The following is a 21,166-nucleotide window of genomic DNA, read 5'->3' as shown; positions in this document are numbered from 1 at the left end:
TGCAGTAGATACGGGTGCTGAAGTCAATGTATTGCCCATATCTTATGCAAAACATAATTTATGTGTCCTTAGCACATGGGCAAGAAGATAAGGGGGGGGGGGGGGTGTTATGAAACAAACGAAACCATTATCAATTTCTATTGGTCCAATAGATTGATGCAGGGGTGTGGATAGGCACATTTGAACAACCTATTTTCGGCTTTGATGTTATTATGCAACTTGAATCTACATTGAACATTTCTGAAGGAAAGGTGACGTGGCAAGTTCGACAACTGCGGGGCTCTACAGTTCAGAACCATCCTATTTGGACTACAAAGAAAAATTTGTGTGGACCTTTGGATATGGAACCAGTGTGCTTGACAGGTGTCGCCCCACCTTGCACAAAACAATATCCCATTAGCAAGGAAGCTATGGACTCGACTAAAGTAGTGATTAAAGATATGGTACATGGGTATAGTTGAAAAGACACCATGTAATCCAGCTACTCTGATGTATCCTACAGATACCACATTACTTGAACACGACTGTTGTGAGTTGGTTTTGGATCAGCTTTCTGATGGGTTTATAGAGTCATCCGTTGGAAAACCCTGAGTTTTCAAGCATTGTCAAACGTTTAGGGTAGCCTTCCACAAGCTTCCCACAATATAAATTGGAATTTTGGCCCATTCCTCCTGACAGAACTGAGTCAGGTTTGTAGGCCTCCTTGTCGCACACACTTTCAGTTCTGCCCACAAATGTTCCATAGCATTGAGGTCAGGGCTTTGTGATGGCCACTCCAATACATAGACTTTGTTGTCCTTAAGCCATTTTGCCACAACTTTGGAAGTATGCTTGGGGTCATTGTCCATTTGGAAGACTCATTTGTGACCAAGCTTTAACTTCCTGAGAGATGTCTTGAGATGTTGCTTCAATATATCCACGTACTTTTTCCTTCCTTGTGCTGGCCATCTATTTTGTTAAGTGCACCAGTCCCTCCTGCAGCAAAGCATCCCCACAACATGATGCTGCCACCCCATGCTTCACAGTTGGTGTTCTTCGGCTTGCAAGCCTCTCCCCTTTTCCTCCAAACACAACAATGGTCATTATGGCCAAACAGTTCTATTTTTGTTTCATCAGAAGAGGACATTTCTCCAAAAAGTATGATCTTTGTCCCCGTGTGCAGTTGCAAACCGTAGACTGGCTTTATGGCGGTTCTGGAGCAGTGGCTTCTTCCTTGCTGAGCGGCCTTTAAGGTTATGTCGATATAGGACTCGTTTTTACTGTGGATATAGATACTTTTGTACCCGTTTCCTCCAGCATCTTCACAAGGTCCTTTGCTGTTGTTCTGAGATTGAATTGCACTTTTTGCTCCAAAGTACATTCATCTCTAGGAGACAGAACGCGTCTCCTTCCTGAGCAGTATGATGGCTGCGTGGTCCGATGGTGTTTATACTTGCGTACTATTGTTTGTACAGATGAACGTGGTACCTTCAGACATTTGGAAATTACTCCCAAGGATGAGCCAGACTTGTGTAGGTCTACAATTTCTTTGAGGTCCTGGCTGAATTATTTTGACCTTTTCATGATTTCAACTAAAGAGGCACTGAGTTTGAAGGTAGGCCTTGAAATACATCCACATGTACACCTCCAATTGACTCAAATTATGTCAATTAGCCTATCAGAAGCTTCTAAAGCCATGACATCATGTTCTGGAATTTTCTAAGCTGTTTAAAGGCACAGTCAACTTAGTGTATGTAAACTTCTGACCCACTGGAATTGTGATACAGTGATTTACAAATGAAATAGTCTGTAAACAACTGTAAAAATTACTTGTCATTCTCAAAGTAGATGTCTTAACCAACTTGCCAAAGCTATAGTTTGAGTGGTTGAAAAACGTGTTTTAATGACTCCAACCTAAGTGTATGTAAACGCCCAACTTCAATTGTATGTAACAGACACATTAGGACCAAAATGGGAAGGTCCTTATGAAGTTTTGCTCATAACGAGGTAAGCAGTAAAAGTTCAGGAAAAATCACGATAGATACAGTGCCTTGCGAAAGTATTCGGCCCCCTTGAACTTTGCGACCTTTTGCCACATTTCAGGCTTCAAACATAAAGATATAAAACTGTATTTTTTGTGAAGAATCAACAACAAGTGGGACACAATCATGAAGTGTAATGACATTTATTGGATATTTCAAACTTTTTTAATAAATCAAAAACTGAAAAATTGGGCGTGCAAAATTATTCAGCCCCCTTAAGTTAATACTTTGTAGCGCCACCTTTTGCTGCGATTACAGATGTAAGTCGCTTGGGGTATGTCTATCAGTTTTGCACATCGAGAGACTGACAAATCTCCATCCCAGTCTCAGGTCTTTTGCAGACTCCATCAGGTTCTCTTCCAGAATGGTCCTGTATTTGGCTCCATCCATCTTCGCATCAATTTTAACCATCTTCACTGTCCCTGCTGAAGAAAAGCAGGCCCAAACCATGATGCTGCCACCACCATGTTTGACAGTGGGGATGGTGTGTTCAGTGTGATGAGCTGTGTTGCTTTTACGCCAAACATAACGTTTTGCATTGTTGCCAAAAAGTTCAATTTTGGTTTCATCTGATCAGAGCACCTTCTTCCACATGTTTGGTGTGTCTCCCAGGTGGCTTGTGACAAACTTTAAACAACACTTTTTATGGATATCTTTAAGAAATGGCTTTCTTCTTGCCACTCTTCCATAAAGGCCAGATTTGTGCAATATACGACTGATTGTTGTCCTCTGGACAGAATCTCCCACCTCAGCTGTAGATCTCTGCAGTTCATCCAGAGTGATCATGGGCCTCTTGGCTGCATCTCTGATCAGTCTTCTCCTTGTATGAGCTGAAAGCTAAGAGGGACGGCCAGGTCTTGGTAGATTTGCAGTGGTCTGATACTCCTTCCATATTATCGCTTGCACAGTGATCCTTGGGATGTTTAAAGCATGGGAAATCTTTTTGTATCCAAATCCGGCTTTAAACTTCTTCACAACAGTATCTCGGACCTGCCTGGTGTGTTCCTTGTTCTTCATGATGCTCTCTGCGCTTTTAACGGACCTCTGAGACTATCACAGTGCAGGTGCATTTATACGGAGACTTGATTACACACAGGTGGATTGTATTTATCATCATTAGTCATTTAGGTCAACATTGGATCATTCAGAGATCCTCACTGAACTTCTGGAGAGAGTTTGCTGCACTGAAAGTAAAGGGGCTGAATAATTTTGCACGCCCAATTTTTCAGTCTTTGATTATTTTTTTTAAAGTTTGAAATATCCAATAAATGTCATTACACTTCATGATTGTGTCCCACTTGTTGTTGATTCTTCACAAAGAAATACAGTTTTATATCTTTATGTTTGAAGCCTGAAATGTGGCAAAAGGTCGCAAAGTTCAGGGGGCCAAATACTTTCGCAAGGCACTGTACATGTCATTCATTGCAAAGTTGTCCATTTTGATGACAAAGTGGAGCCCGGAGAATAAAGAACTGATTGATTAGCAATCGGGGGCCGATCTCGGGTGAAGAAGCATAGTAAGATGATCAGAACCTGATAAGCTTCTATGTTGTGCACTGCAGTTGTCATATTAGGGCTATCTAGTTGAAATGTCCAACGTTTTCCTGAAAAATGGGACATGCTCTGATTGAGAACCATACTAGGCCGAAATATAGAAATCCCCAAATCATAGAAAATCAAACATAGACTGCCCACCCCAACTCATGCCCTGACCATACTAAATAATGAATACAAAACAAAGGAAATAAAGGTCAGAACGTGACATTACTGCATAAATATATTTTATAATGTCTATTTTTTCTAAAAATACATGAAGTGTTTCATTTTAAAATGGTCTAGGGGGGAGTGTAAGAATATGTTGAAGATAAATACACAACGCAGAGACAGAGGACGAGATGTCAAGAGGACAAGAGTCAATAGAGTAATAACGATTAATGGAAAGTGTTTTTTCTGTAATAGGGTATTATTGGTCAATGGTTCAGAGACACGGGAGGAATATGTCTTCTGAAATAGGATACTTGTTATTTGGCCATTGGCTAGTTTTATTGCAAGGAATTTGAATTGGTCAACCACAGGCTAGGGCTGGGTTATAAAACTGCATGCTGTTCCTTTGTTCTGTAGAGAGAGAATCACTGGAGAGAACCACAGGAGAGAATGACTGAGGACAGGAGAGAATGACCATCTACCTCCCTGTATGATTTCTCCTTTTTGAATAAACCTATTTTCCTCCAGCTGATTTGCTTTGAAGTTTCTGTTATTGAAGAATATCAATTGCTAACAGTATGTATGCCATATCGCTGCCCACCTGCCCCGTAATCCCCGGTCTAGATGCTCCTAACCATCTCTCTGTTGAACCTGGACCTGGACCACCCTCACTGCCTCCGCATATGACAGCCTTCTCTCCACTCTCACTTGTTGCACCTCCACTGCCTGCTCCATTGCCTCACATCCATCATATGCACAAACCTCTGGCAATTAGAACATCTTAAAGGCTCCATCCCTTGTTGCTTGCAATCTTTGAACATTCACTAGAACACCTCCTCTCAAGTTGTTGCTGACCTCTTTAGTGCTAACACTCACAGGCACTCCTGTTATCACCCCTTTAATCCACTGCTTCCCTGCTTGATCAGTCCAGCTGCTCAACACCCCCTTACACTTCCTCAGAGCTCAATTTCCACATGATTTATTACAATATTTAGTTGAGGTCTAGGGTTCAGTGAATGATTTGTCCCAAATACAATGCTTTAAGTTTTAGAAATGTTTAGCGCTAGCGTATTCCTTGCCACCCACTGAAACTAACTGCAACTCTTTGTTAAGTATTGCAGTCATTTCAGTCGCTGTAGTAGCTGACGTGTATAGTGTTGAGTCATCCGCATACGTACTGTAGACACTCTGGCTTTACTCAAAGTCAGTGGCATGTCGTTAGTAAAGATTGAAAAAAGCAAGGGACCTAAAAAGCTACCCTGGGGTATTCCTGATTCTACCTGGATTATGTTTGAGAGGCTTCCATTAAAGAACACACTCTGTGTACTGTTAGACAAGTAACTCTTTATCCACATTATAGCAAGGGGTGTAAAGCCCTAACACATACGTTTTCCATCAGCAGACTATGATCGATAATGTCAAAAGCTGCACTGAAGTCTAAAAAAACAGCCCCCACAATCATTTTATCATACATTTTTCTCAGCCAATCATCAGTCTCACACATACATTCATTAACGATTGATACAGGAGCTCCGATCAACCCACATCCCAACAATATGCTCGGTCGACCCTGTGACCTCGTTCACCCTGTTTGTTCAGAACCTAACTGAGTAAAAGCTCAAATGGACAACTAGAAAAAGCTCAAGCCAAGTTTATTCACCCACTTGGTCATACAGCTGCAAAGACAAGACATAATTACACAAGCACATATATTTATAACCTTCTAAAAGGCGCGGTCAACTCCGTACACATCTAGACAACCAATAGATTTCTGTTTCTAGGCAGGAATATAATTGGTTCATCTCACCTGCGTTGTCAAAGCCCTGCCTGTTACTAAAACCTTCATGGGCGTGGAATGTATGTGTGCGGTAGTACTGCAGCAGGAGAGGCATTCTGGTGGGCCTCTCTGGCCCCCCTCTCAGAGGTTTCTTCTCACTTTGTCACATCTGCTCCCCCTCTCTGGTGCTCGAGGCCGCCAGGCTGCTTCATCATTACACACACCCGTCACCATGGTTACGCACACCAGCGCGTCATCGGACTCAACCGGACTCCATCGTTATTAATTACCTCCCCTATATCTGTCACTTCCTCAGTTTCTTTCCCGAGTCAGCGTTAATGTCGTTATGTGTCCTTTGTCCAGACGACGCTGTTTGTGTTTTGTTTCCCGTCTGTTTATTAATTAAATATTCACTCCCTGTACTTGCTTCTCGTCTCCCCGCGTCTGTCCTTACACACTTCATCTGTTGACTTGACCTCGAGACGCATTCCTCACTCCTCCCCAGCCATCCTGCCTTATCAGAGACTAACAATTACCTTTCACCTCTCCTCTCAGAAACATGGAACAGAATATGAAGCTTTTACGATCAATAACTTTCCATTTTCCTAGTCCCGTCTACCCTTCATTGAACCCAACATATACATTCCTTATACATGTAATGTAATTAATGTGTTCACTAGTATAGTAACATGAATCAGTACATTTCAAGCTAGAGTCTAACAACGCTTACCAATGTCCCTTACCAATTCAGTGCACTGCACATAAGGAATCAAATGACACTATACGCTGGTACCACAGGGTGGGGTCAATTAACCTTATAATATGCCAATCTATTACATGGGCACTTTGTTCACAACGTTCACATCAGCAAATCTGCCGGTACAGTTGAATCCGGGATTCATCCGTGAAGAGCACACTTCTCCAGCCTGTCAGTGGCCATCGAAGGAGAGCATTTGCCCACTGAACTGCAGTCAGGTCAAGACCTGGTGAGGACGACGAGCATGCAGATGAGCTTCCCTGAGACGGTTTCTGACAGTTTATGCAGAAATTATTTGGTTGTGCAAACCCCCAGTTTCATCAGCTGTCTGGGTAGCTCATCTCAGATAATCCCGCAGATGTGGAGGTCCTGGGCTGTAGTGGTTACACGTGGCCTGTGTTTGTGAGGCTGGTTGGACATACTGCCAAATTCTCTAAAACAACGTTGGCTTGTGGTAGAGAAATTAACATTCTGTTGGACATTCCTGCAGTCAGCATGCCAATTGCACACTCCCTCAAAACTTGAGACATCTGTGACATTGTGTTGTGTGACAAATGAGAAGCCATTTATTGTCCCCAGCACAAGGTTCATCTATCAAGTGGATGGATTTGTGCACAACATTTTTGAGAAATAAGCTTTTTGTGCATACTGTATGGACAATTTCTGGGATCCTTAATTTCCGCTCATGAAACATGGGACCAACACTTTACATGTGTTTATATTTTTGTTTTGTTCCTTATTAAGTAATACGTTCCGAGGAGGTGTGGTGTATGGCCAATATACCACGGCTAAGGGCTGTTTCCCTGCACGACGCAACGCGGAGTGTCTTGATACAGGAATTAGCCGTGGTATACTGGCCATATGCCCCAAACCCCGAGGTGCCTTATTGCTATTATAAAACTAGCTACAAACGTAATATGAAAATAAATCTTGAAAATAAAAAGAGAGCCGCACACTCTAGGAGCTCAGATGCAAAAATGTAATTACCAACGTTTCGACAGCCAAGCTGTCTTCATCAGGATATAATCACAAACACTGCGGGATGACTGGTTTATAATTTGTCAAAAGACACAGGTGTCTGTAATCATGACCAAGAGGGGCCTAATATCATTGGTTTATAATCAAATATTAAAATGTCATACAAAGAACAACATACAAAGAACAAATGGATAGCATACGATCATAGATTAATTTGACTACACAAGCTTACAAACAATGGCAAAGTCACAAATCACAAGAATGTCTTCAGATCAAAGTCTACGTTGAGACCGAAGGGCGCAAGGGTCTTTAAATTAAAGATCCAGGCAGCCTCTCGTTTTAACAATATATTATCAAGGTCACCCCCTCTCCTAGTGAGGGTGACATGTTCGATGCCAATATAACGCAGAGACGAAATCGATATTTTACACCTGATGGTGCTACGATGCTCTGAGATACGTACTTTTAATTCGTGCTTTGTTTTACCTACATAATTTTTACCACAAGGACAAGTTATAAGATAAATAACTGCCTTAGTGGAGCACGTAATAACACCTTTTATTGGGATCGATTTCCCTGTTTGTGGGTGTTTGAAGGATCTACATTTATAAATGCCATTGCATTGAGCACAGCCATTACATTTGTAATTTCAATCCAGTAGGGGCGCAAATAGACGTTGTTCAGGAATATTTTGGGGTGGTAAATCAGAGTTCACCAATTGGTCTCTGAGATTTCCGCCCCGCGAGAATATGACCAAGGGAAGGTCCGGAAACACATTACCGAGATAGGATGTGCCAATGTTTGTGAACAATTCCCTTAATTTGTTCAGAGCACTTTGAATAGCGGGTAGTTAGAACGCAAGAATGCGTCTTTTTGCGAGACTGACATTGAAAAAGGTCATGTCTCGTTTTGTTTTGAAATTTTTCAATGGCAATATTAATCTGATCATTCTTGTAGCCCCTCTCCTTGAACTTTCTTTGCGTCTCAGCCATATTTCTGTCGAATTGCTTTTGCAAATTCTTTTGATTCCGAAGAATTGGCTGTAGGGCAAACTATTTTTCAAGGGAAGTGGGTGACAACTATCAGCCATCAACAAACTGTTACGATCAGTAGACTTCCTGTAAAGCTCAGTGAATAGAACATTATCTTCACACAAGATCAGAAGATCAAGAAAACTTACTTGACGTGTATCAGATTGCATAGTAAATCTCAGATGCTCAGAACAGGAGTTAAGAAAAGCATGGAACGCCTGGAGCTGTTTTGCATCACCCCTCCACAGAACAAAAATATCATCAATATACCTTTTCCAAATAATGATGTGAGGCAAGAAAACATTTTTGAGAGGATTGACAATAGACTGTATCTCCATGTAACCCACATACAAATTAGCATAGTTAGGAGCCATGGGGGATCCCATAGCAATACCTTTCATCTGTCTGAATAAAGAAATAATTTAGAAACATTAAACGTAATTAGAACAGTACCAGACAACCAGCATTCTGGGCTCAAACCACCCAGTAAATAAACAGTAACATTGTTTAGAGAAAAGACAAAAACCTCTGAAACCTATGTGCCTGCATGCATTCATACACTGATTACGCGATGTTTGTGTCATGTTACCTTTGACCCTGACCTTTGTCCATACAAATGTAATGGTGTGACCTCACTCTCTTCGCCCCCTGCCTCACAGCTTCTAATTGTCTCACTCAACTGTGTGTCACCAGTTCTTATGATTGTTTCTTTATATTCTTGAGAACTTTGCAAAATATTTATTGGGAGTTTCTCAGTTAATATCTCGAGGATGAGTAATGGCCAAAATCCCAAATTCAGTCAATTGATTATGCAGTAGGTAAACCCATAAATTAGGTGTCTTGAAAGCAATGCAATCATTCTGCAAAAGATTGCATAATGTATAATTTCTGAATGTATAATTTCTCAAAGTCCTTCAGACATCCTCTGTCATTCTAAAGTGTACAAGTGGGGACAAGTTGGGATCTAATTTGTTCAGGGACAGAAGCGAACAGTCTTACATGTAGATGGATACAACCAGCAGATGGAGATAGAATTGTATTCTGTAAATTGAAAGTCAGGAGTGAATATACCTGTGGTGGAGGAGGTGCAGTTAATACAAAAAGGTCGACTGTGCTCTCTTTACAAAACAAGAAACAAAAATCAGAATACCCAATATCCAGGCAAATATGCCATGCTTGTATACACAGTTCTGTACCATTTCTTACATACAAGAACATCACTAAGTGACAGTGTGGGAAGAGGGTACAGAGGGATATTTCTGCAGCGTTGCTTTGGCATCCAAAAGACTGTCCCGTGCCTCGTCTATGGTGCCAGACAGGTAAATACTGTGCGTACCAACATTATTCATAGGTCAAGTCATAGTCATATAAATCACTTTGTTTATTCATGTGTAATCATGTATAATTTTGGTCAATTAAGTTAGTCAGGGCATCATCATGTGTTCCCTCTGAGTCTATCATTGTGTGTTATACACACACACACACACACACACACACACACACACACACACACACACACACACACACTAAAGTAACTAAAGTGAATGTTATTAAAATCACACAGAGAAAGGAAGAAGGCCTACCACAATCATGCCAATCTCTTCAAGGCATTTATGATATTGCAGTGAATATGTTGACACATCTTTGTGAACAAGACCATTACAACATCGGTAAAATGACTAGAGTGGAAGTGAATGATTTGAGAAAATATGTTATGAGGAGGTGACGCAGCCTGTGCTTGAAATCCAATTGTCAAATACTGTGGTATTATGCTTACCTAAAATGGGGGAGTTACAGTGGTGGAAAAAGTCCCCAATTTTCCTACTTGAGTAAAAAGGTACCTTAATAGAAAATGACTCAAGTAAAAGTGTAAGAACTACTTGAATAAAACTCCAAAAGTATTTGGTTTTAAATATACGTAAGTATCAAAAGTAAATATAGTTGCTCAAATATACTTAAGTAGTACATTAAAGTATTTTAACTTAAGTACTTCACACCACTGTGGAAGTTGTCACACCAAACATTCCTCTATCCTCTTTCTGACTTTAGTCTTGGACTATGTTAGTCATATTTTGAGGTTAAAAGGACAGTCAAAGAGTAGGTTGATCAGTTTGATTAATTGTAATTGTAGTGTAATCGATTTATCCTTTTGATTTTGAGTGGACATTGGAAGGTCCTTTTTTCGCTGTCATTCAAATGTAGTAACCATTGATGTACGCAATACCTCATTTTATATCCTGAGACTTAAAGTGGATGACATTTGATATTTCACTTTAAAAATGGAAATGACGCTGATCGAAGCTGATCGTAATGACGGAACAGATGGAAATGATGGAGGTGGAGATTAAGGTGTAAATAAATGGCAAAAAAATAGGATCGGGCCCAGAACCAGACCATTGCACAACTTACCTGCTGACTTGTACACAGATCTCTCATAGTGCAATCAGACCATCCTTCGCTCTCTGCTGCTGGGACGATTGGCTATAGAATCCATTCACCAGGGTTGTGGATAAAAAGGCACAGCATGACAAAAATGTTTTCCAATGGAAAACAAAAATCTTTGTTCTATTTTACAGTAAGTACGGCTACTTTTTGTCAAATGTTTTTTCTCAACTGAACATGACCCTGGTTTGACAGTACAGTTGGTTCTTATACAATAACATGGTAAACAGCCAATATGGCTGCACTGAGTTGTGTCAATAGATGTGCATGCTCTTACAGTATAGCATACTTTTTACTTACAGCTTAACCCGAGTTCTCAATGTTGTCCAAATGTTTACAATTTGAGGATCTTGTCTGAGTTTACGAGTTGAGGATCTGCTGGGGGAACATCTGCAATAAAACAAATGGCATTTTCACCAGCCGTACCTAAGGGTCCTCGATAAACCTTCCAGACTGCATGTAAACCTCGTTTTACAGGCTTCTTATTTAATTGGTCTGTTTGTCATCCAAATTAGGGCAATGCACATGTGTTTGTAATCAAATAACGGTTAAGTACCTGAGAAAGGTCTACTCTGGAGTCACCAATGGAATCAAATATAGTTGTGTACACAAATGTGTTTTTGCAATAGGAAAGTCTGTTGGGCAGACTTGAGGATTTTTTTGTTCATTCTCCTGTGCCCAAATAATTGTTTCCATTTACATCAGCACGTTTGAAAATAAAAACAGCAAAAGATTGTTTAAGTGTCTCATGGAAAATGCCAATAAAGGCACTTAATGTGTAGAACTTCAAATGGTGAGGCATTGCCATGGAATTGATATTGTTTTTGGCACAATCAAACACCCAATAAAACAATTAGTATACTTGTATTGTTGATGGATTTGTGTGATCTATCGTTTTTAACTGTTGCCTTTGAAATGGAAAACTCGCCCTGCACAAACTGGCAATGCAATGACAACTTGTTATTCTGCATTGCATAACACGTTAATTAAAATGGCCCCCAAAACACCAATTAAAATAAAGCCCTCTGGGACATTGTCAGAGATTAATTACAATGAACAGGCCATCTAAAGAAGAGGGTACAGTATGCCGCTGGTAACTCGTAAACTAGTCGGTGTCTAACAACCCATGAGTTTTGCAAAGGAAGAAAACCCACAGCTCAGGTGAGGCTCATGAAAAACTCTGGGTCAAATGTACAGGTATGTACAACTGCTGCCTAGTGTTGACCTTTTTCTGCTGTCTGCATGTGTGGCCCACTGTGAGAGGATGCAGTCCAAGTATAGCAGCCTGGGCAACATCGGTTACTTGACCCAGATGGACCAAAGAGCTGTGAAAGTCTTCCTGTCAAGGGACAGCTGAAGAAGACACCACATGGAACTTTCAAAAAGGTAGAAGTTTTGCTTTTCCTTCCTCTGCGGTCCAACTCATCCCAAACCATGTCAATTTGGTTGAAGTCAGGTGATTGTGGAGGCCAGGTCATCTGATGCAGCACTCCATCACTCTCCTTGGTCAGATAGCCCTTAAACAGCCTGGAGGTGTGTTGGGTCATTGTCCTGTTGAAAAACTAATGATAGTCCATCTAAGCACAGACCAGTGGGACGGCGTATCGCTGCAGAATGCTGTGGTAGCCATGCTAGTTAAGTGTGCCTTGAATTAAAAATAAATCAGACAGTCTCACCAGCAAAGCAACCCCACACCATCACACCTCCTCCTCCATGCTTCACGGTGGGAACCATACATGCGGAGATCATCCGTTCACCTACTCTGCGTCTCACAAAGACACAGCGGTTGGAACCAAACATCTACAATTTGGACTCATCAGACAAAAGGACAGATTTCCACCAGTCTAATGTCCATTGCTTGTGTTTCTTGGCCCAAGCAAGTATTTTCTTCTTATTGGTGTCCTTTAGTAGTGGTTCCTTTGCAGCAATTCAACCATGGAGGCCTGATTCACGCAGTCCCCTCTGAACCGTTGATGTTGAGATGTCTGTTACTTGAACTCTGTGAAGCATTCATTTGGACTGCAATCTGAGGTGCAGTTAACACTAACTAACTTATCCTCTGCAGCAGAGGTAACTCTGGGTCTTCCTTTCCTGTGGCGGTCCTCATAAGAGCCAGTTTCATCATAGCGCTTGATGGTTTTTGCAACTACACTTGAAGAAACTTTCAAAGTTCTTGACATTTTCAGGATTGACTGACCTTCATTGTCTTACATTAAATGATGGACTGTCATTTCTCTTTGCTTATTTGAGCGGTTCTTGCCATGATACGGACTTGATCTTTTACCAAAAATTGGGCTAACTTCTGTAAACCACCCCTACCTTGTCACAACACAACTGATTGGCTCAAACTCATTAATAAGGAAAGAAATTCCACAAATTAAATGCATTCCAGGTGACTACCTCATGAAGCTGGTTGAGAGAATGCCAAGAGTGTGCAAAGCTGATATCAAGGTAAAGGGTGCCTACTTCAAAGAATCTCAAATATAACATGTATTTTGATTTCTTTAACACTTTTTTGCTTACTACATGATTCCATATGTGCTATTTCATATTTGCGATGTCTTCATTATTGTTCAACAATGTAGAAAATAGTAAAAATAAAGAAAACCCCCAAAATGAGTAGGTGTGTCCAAACTTTTGACTGGTACTGTATGTCTTTCAGGTTTGGTAAGTACAAAAAATTACAACAAAACTAATTTAAAAAACAAACTGTAATCAGTTACATTACAAGCTAAAATATTGCAATCAGATTAAAGATACTTTTGAAAAACTAGAATACTCACAGTGTGTTACTGAGTCTGGGTAATCCAAAAGTTACTTTACTGATTACAGTTTTGGACAGGTAACTAGTAACTAACATTACATTTAGAAAGTAACCTCACCAACCCAGTTTCTAGGTTAATAGCAAATATGCATCAGGAAGCAGGAATAGGCACTTCCTTTCCTATGGGTTCCTGGTATCTTATAGTGAGATTTCCTCCAATGAATAGACTAACGAGAACCAGAAACAGTCTTTCCTATCAGTGCAATTATTGCATGATTCCACGAATAGCCTACCTACCATCTCGTATGCGTTAGGATACACGCTGGATGTGTCATCTCAATTGGAAATTACCTTTACATTTTTACATTTCGCTTCAGCGTTACAGATCGAACAGAACCCTAAAATAGCTTACTCATACCCACGTCAACACGTTTAATTGATAAGTAAAATAGGCTCCGTTAAAATCAACCGCAGTGACGCCCACGCTCAAAGCGCTTGAAGGCGCGCGCTTAAATAGCCGGACTCGTTTCTGGACCAAAGAAAGAAAGCATCCTTTTGAATCCAAGGAGAACTGCATTAGCCTACACAATGATGGTATGTGGAAACATATGTTTAGCCTGTATTGAATACGGTGTTTTTTGTTCATTGCAATTAACTGAATATGAAATTGTGAACCGAATGCTTTATAAACAAACTGAATGACAACCTGCCTGTTCTTTCTTCACAGCTCTTTTTTACGGTGATTCTAGTCAGTGCTGATGCCAGTATGGCACTTCACGCCCAAACTTTCGAAAAAGATGATCCGTACTCCGGTCGTTCGTTAGTGTGTGATCGCTGTCCACCTGGAACGTACCTCCGTGCGCCCTGCAGTGCCACCCGAAAGAGCGACTGTGCGAAATGTCCCAAAGGGGCATACACGGAATTTTGGAACCACATCTCCATGTGCCTGCGCTGCAGCATGTGCGCTGAGAACCAAGTCGTCAAGCAGGAGTGTTCTCCATCCAACAACTGCAAGTGCGAGTGCAAGGAGGGTTACTACTTCAACAAGAGATACGAAGCATGCATCAAACATAAAGAATGCCCCCCTGGGTATGGAGCGAATGCTACAGGTATGACTAAAATTGAGCCAGTTATACGCACGGAAAAAATAATAGGCCTACGAGAAATGACTGTTTACACTTAAGTCTGTGATGATAACAAAGTGTTTTAATCATAATAGTTTACAGTCGATAGTTCCATATGCATACATTGAATGTACATATGTCTCAGTATATGCTGACTGTGTTTGTTTGGATTGTAAAAAGGGACAAGTGTCATTTGATATCAATACCAAATTTGCTAATTAATGCGAATTTAAGGAATAGTTCAATTATTTTACAATGCATTTGGGAAGTATTCAGACCCCTTGACTTTTTACATATTTTGTTAAGTTAAAGCATTATTCTAAAATTGATTATAGTTGTTTTCTTCTCATCAATCTACACACAGTACCCCATAATGACAAGGCAGAAGCTGGTTTAGACATTTTTGAAAAAAAAATGGAAAAAAATATCAAATTTACATAAGTGTTCTGACCCTTTACTCAGTACTTTGTTGAAACACCTTTGGCAGCGATTACAGCCTTGAGTCTTCTTGGGTGAGACGCTACAAGCTTGGCACACCTGTATTTAGAGTTTCTCCCATTCTTCTCTGCAGATCCTCTCAAGCTCTGTCAGGTTGGATGGGGAGCGTTGCTGCACAGCTATTTTTAGGTCTCTCGATAGATATTTGACCAGGTCTATTTCAAGTCTTGTCCCGAAGCTACTCCTGCTTTGTCTTGGCTATGTGCTTAGGGTCGTTGGAAGGTGAACCTTAGCCCCAGTCTGAGGTCCTGAGCAGGTTTTCATCAAGGATCTCTCTGTACATTGCTCCATTCAGCTTTCCCTCGATCCTGAGTAGTGACCCGGTCTCTGCTGCTGAAAAACATCACCCCAGCATGATGCTGCCACCACCATGCTTCACCGTAGGGATGGTGCCAGGTTTCCTCCAGACATGACACTTGGCATTCAGGTCAGAGTTCAATCTTGGTTTCATCAGATCAGAGAATCTGGTTTCTCATGGTCTGGGTGTCCTTTAGGTGCCTTGTGTCAAACTCCAAGTGGGCTGTCATGTGTCTTTCACTGAAGAGTGGCTTCCGTCTGGCCATTATACCATAAAGGCCTGATTGGTGGAGTGCTGCAGAGATGGTTGTCCTTATGGAAGGTACTCCCATCTCCACAGAGGAACTCTGGAGCTCTGTCGGAGTGGCCATTGGGTTCTTGGTCACCCCCCCCCCCCCGACCAAGGCCCTTCTCCCCCGATTGCTCAGTTAGCCCTGTCGGCCAGCTCGAGGAAGAGTGTTGGTGGTTCCAAACTTATTCCATTTAAGAATTATGGTGGCCACTGTGTTTTTGGGGACCTGCTGCAGAAATGTTTTGGTACCCTTCCCCAGATCTGTGCCTCGATACAATCCTGTCTCTGAGCTCTACGGACAATTCCTTCGGCCCCATGGCTTGGTTTTTGCTCTGACATTCACTGTCAACTGTGGGACCTTATATAGACAGGTGTTTTCCTTTCCAAATCATGTCCAATCAATGGAATTTACCACAGGTGGATTCCAATCAAGTTGTAGAAATATCTCAAGGATAATCAATAGAAACAGGATGCACCTGAGTTCAATTTCAAGTGTCATAGCAAAGGGTCTGAATACTTATGTAAATATGGTATTTTTTTATTTATTTTTAATACATTTGCAAACATTTTTAAAAACCTGTTTTCGCTTTGTCATCATGGGGTAGGTATAGTGGGGCAAAAAAAGTATTTAGTCAGCCACCCATTGTGCAAGTTCTCCCACTTAAAAAGATGAGGCCTGTAATTTTCATCATAGGTACACTTCAACTATGACAGACAAAATGAGGGGAAAAATGTGTTTTTTAAAAATCACATTGTAGGATTTTTTTATGAATTTATTAGCAAATTATGGTGGAAAATAAGTATTTGGTCACCTACAAACAAGCAAGATTTCTGGCACACTGCCCGGGCAGCGAAGGAGTGGCTTCGTAAGAAGCATTTCAAGGTCCTGGAGTGGCCTAGCCAGTCTCCAGATCTCAACCCCATAGAAAATCTTTGGAGGGAGTTGAAAGTCCATGTTAACCAGCAACAGCCCCAAAACATCACTGCTCTAGAGGAGATCTGCATGGAGGAATGGGACAAAATACCAGCAACAGTGTGTGAAAACCTTGTGAAGACTTACAGAAAACTGTCTCTGTCATTGCCAACAAAGGGTATATAACAAAATATTGAGATAAACTTTTATTATTGACCAAATACTTATTTTCCACCATAATTTGCAAATAAATTCATTCAAAATCCTACAATGTGATTTTCTGGATTTTCCAGATTTTGTTTTCTTCTGGATTTTCCAGTGTACCTATGATGAAAATTACAGGCATCTCATCTTTTTAAGTGGGAGAACTTGCACAATTGGTGGCTGACTAAATACTTTTTTGCCCCACTGTATGTGTGTAGATTGATGAGGAAAATGTTTTATTTAATCAATTTTAGAATAAGGTTGTAACATAACAAAATGTGGAAAAAGTCAAGGGGTCTGAATTCTTCCCAAATGCACTGTATGTACATATGTTGCATTAGCATTATAGCAGTCTATGGACAAGTAGTGAGTGCAAAACACACTTTGGGTTTATTAAACTAGCCACGGCAAACAATTAGCAAATATTAGCAATGTTTTATCAATTCTCCATGCAAACCAATCCCCCCCCCCCGTTTAGCATGTATCAAATGCCATAATCAAATCTTAAATGGATTGTGTTCCTCAATTAATTGCTTTAAAATAATGTTGAGATAAATATTGTGACATACACATCACAACATTTCCTCAGGTACACCCCAACAAGATACAGAATGTGTGCAGTGTCAACCCGGATTCTACTCTAATGTTTCCTCGGCAAAAGCAATCTGTGTTGCCCACTCAAACTGCGAAGCTGGTGGACTGCGCGTGGTGCTGAAGGGCAGGGGCTGGCACGATACACTGTGTGCATCATGTGATGACCTCAAAACTCGTGGTAAAACACATTATGAATAACATTGTTTATCATGAAAGACTCATCATTTGTGGCCTCAATTGAGTTTAAGTTTCTCAACCATGTTTATTTTTTTCTTCAGATGGAGCTGAATATCTGCAGGAAATCCTTCCTGCGTTCTTCATTCAGCTTCACCAGAAGATGGGCATTCAGAGAATACGTCGGTTAGCGATGAGGCTGCCGCAAGAGGGAGGCAAGAAACCGCTCCGAGGAACAGTCATGAAACTTTCTAGGAGGGGTCTTAACGACTTTATGAACAGTTGGGACCAAGGTGCAGGGAAAGACCAAGTTAGGAAACTTCCGGAGATGTTGAGGAAGACAGGGGCCCGCAATGCAGCAGACAAACTAGAGCTTAAACTGAAATATATAGACCAACAATTCAAACTCTGTGAAGGGTTAGTTGAAGTAGCCTAAAATGGGTTAAAGTAGCCTCTCATCCCCATCTTCTTAATGACATATCTTGACAGCAAAAAGTAATTCAGTTCAACAGTTGTCCATTTTAGGTTCATATAGGGTACGTGGGCTATGCAGTCTAGCCCAGGGTTCCCCAATATGTGGCTGTGATTTTATTTGGCCTCCCAAGTCTTCTGAGCAAAAAAAGTAAAAAATAAAAGTAAAAATTATTGGAGAATTATGATAAATCTATATATGTACACTACCGTTCAAAAAAGTTTGGGTTCACTTGGAAATGTCCTTGTTTTGGAAAGAAAAGCACATTTTTTGTCCATTAAAATAACATAAAATTGATCAGAAATACAGTGTAGACATTATTAATGTTGTAAATGACTATTGTAACTTGAAACGGCAGATTTTTTTAATGGAATATCTACATAGGCGTACAGAGGCCCATTATCAGCAACCATCACTGCTGTGTTCCAATGGCATGTTGTGTTAGTTAATTAATTAATCTGAGTTTAATTTTAAAAGGCTAATTGAGTATTAGAAAACCCTTTTGAAATTATGTTAGCACAACTGAAAACAGTTGTTCTGATTGAATAAGTAATAAAACTGGCCTTCTTTAGAGTAGTTCGAGTTTCTGGAGCATCAGCATTTGTGAGTTTGATTACAGGCTCAAAATGGCCAGAAAAAATAACTTTCTTTCGAAACTCGTCAGTCTATTCTTGTTCTGAAAAATTAAGGCTATTCCATGTGAGAAATTGACATGAAACCTAAGATCTTGTACAATGCTGTGTACTACTCCCTTCACAGAACAGCGCAAACTGGCTCTAACCAGAATAGAAAGAGTGGGAGGCCCCGGTGCACAACTGAGCATGAGGACAAGTACATTAGCGTGTCTAGTTTGAGAAACAGACGCCTCACAGATCCTCAACTGGCAGCTTCATAAAATAGTACCCGCAAAACACCAGTCTCAACGTCAACAGTGAAGAGGCGACACTGGGATGCTGGCCTTATAGGCAGAGTTGCAAAGAAAAAGCCATATCTCAGACTGGCCAATAAAAAGAAAAAATGATGTTGGGCAAAAGAACACAGACACTGGACAGAGGAATTCTGCCTAGAAGGCCAGCATCCCAGAGTCGCCTCTTTACTCTTCCCAGAAGAGTGGAGACTGTTATAGCAGCAAAAGGGGGACCAACTCCATATTAATGCCCATGATTTTGGAATGAGATGTTCTGCAAGCAGGTGTCGACATACACTACATGACCAAAAGTATGTTCCCAAGTATTCATATGCATAAATAGAGGCCTGTGAGATCATATCCCAATGTAATCAAGGTATGAAAGTATTCTGTTTTTGTCAAATACTATATCTGTTTGGGATTCTTGTGGTCAATTTGCAGTTTTACAAATGATTTCTAATATTCCTTACCCCGACATACTGAGGACTATCCGGCAGATTAACAAACAAAAAAAGGAGCACTCTGTTTCTGCGTAAATCTGATAGATTTATTGATAGAAAAAAACAGCCTTTTTGTTTAAACTGGGCTGAAGCGCATTTGGGTATACCTTTATTTCATTATTTATATCTAACTGGGGACTCCTGATCTAGACCTATTGTTCATTGATTGTTTTACTTAAAAGTAGCATGTTTCTACTGACCTCTGTGGCAGTCAATGGTTACACATTCACACACACACATGGCGTTACGCACATGTTTTGTGATTTTGTTGCATTTTAAGAAAGATTTAAAAAAGGCACACTTTATAGATATAGAAAATTAAATTGTTGCAGAATGAAAATGTGTATTTAACTTCTAATATATGGATTGTTACATAATATTAAAATGAAATATACAACATTCTAATAGTATAGCATGAAGTCCTGAAATGCTTTTTGCAATAAAGGTTATTCTTGCTTAAACGACCCAAGCAATTTTGTCTACTCTTACATAAACATCTCTCTACACTTCAAAGTAGCTCATTTATTTTTATACATGACATAGATACACTTTACAGTACAAGTTTCTGATCTGCTAGTGTCATTTCTCATGGAGTCTTTACTCTTGGAATGTGTAGTCAATTCAACATACTCAAATGGATTGTGAAGAGTTGAAATGATTATTTCAGCTGAAGGTTTTCAATTTAATAACTCTGGCATTGACATGAGCGCAGTGCTTTCTCCACTCAAATAACAAACTCTCCATTTACACAAACAATCCGCAATCAAATAATCCAGTCAATAACCCAAACTGTTAATACAGTATTATCTAGGTTATCACTTCTTCCTAGGCTACAGACAATTACATTGAGCTATAGGCTTTTAGAGGTTAGCTTCTTCTGAATGTTCCTGTTTTAAAGAACTGCTCCTCCATGTTCTTCACCGAGTACAGTGACCACCTAGCAAATAAATACTCAACACAGTGTTGTAGTATTTGCTTAGTCATCACCTGTTCATCAGGTACCTTTCCGTTTTATCAGGCTTCATCATGACCACTTTTTGTGTAATAGACCACATACAGTACATACCAATCCTTTTAAGGTAGTACACCACATGTTCACCAGTCATGACCACCATCATCACTGACAGTACACAATGTTATCCATGTTACAGACTTATATTTGGCCATATCAGTGTTGCTGACTGATAGTGCTTGACAACATTCTTTTCTTATGAGCGATTAGGGAGTGTGCATCACGCAGGTACTGTATCACAACACCAGCCTTTATTTAAGGTAGTAGGCCTGCACATTCCGTCTCATGCACATGTACACACAGAGCAAAGCAATGAGGCCTTTTTATGGGTAGAAGGAAAAAGGAAATAGTGAAGCTCCTATTTCCTTTTTCCTTCTACCCATAAAAAGGCCTCATTGCTTTGCTCTGTGTGTACATGTGCATGAGACGGCATGTGCAGGCCTACTACCTTAAATAAAGGCCGGTGAACAGTGAAACTGGATTATCCACTGCTGAGAAGTGGCAAAGAGGCTAAAGTGTTCATTGAATATAATAAAACAAGAGCATCTGTGGACCTGGAGCAGGTACTCAAATATTATTTGAGAAGCTCCGGTCACGCACATTTCCTAGATGGGTAAGTTCCGGATGGATATTGTCATTTATCGACGTAGTAACACACCTCCACCTCATAATCCATGCGACCCCAAACTGTTCCCAACCTTCTTG

The 21,166-nt window shown here is 40.5% G+C and overlaps 1 protein-coding gene across 1 annotated transcript; it reads left to right on the top strand.

The window, feature by feature from the left end:
• Positions 1-13,692: 13,692 nt before the first annotated feature.
• LOC135552186 (tumor necrosis factor receptor superfamily member 11B-like) lies at positions 13,693-19,913 on the top strand. The gene is made up of 4 exons (XM_064983651.1): positions 13,693-14,068; positions 14,202-14,583; positions 17,392-17,574; positions 17,675-19,913. Exons 1-4 carry the CDS (start codon positions 14,063-14,065, stop codon positions 18,004-18,006), a joined length of 903 nt encoding a protein of 300 aa, XP_064839723.1. The 5' UTR covers positions 13,693-14,062; the 3' UTR covers positions 18,007-19,913.
• Positions 19,914-21,166: the final 1,253 nt, after the last annotated feature.

This window comes from Oncorhynchus masou, chromosome 13 (genome assembly GCF_036934945.1).
Source record: "Oncorhynchus masou masou isolate Uvic2021 chromosome 13, UVic_Omas_1.1, whole genome shotgun sequence".
Lineage (NCBI taxonomy): Eukaryota > Metazoa > Chordata > Actinopteri > Salmoniformes > Salmonidae > Oncorhynchus > Oncorhynchus masou.
Note: the sequence above shows the minus strand (reverse complement) of the source record. Positions and strands in the feature narration are given on the sequence as shown.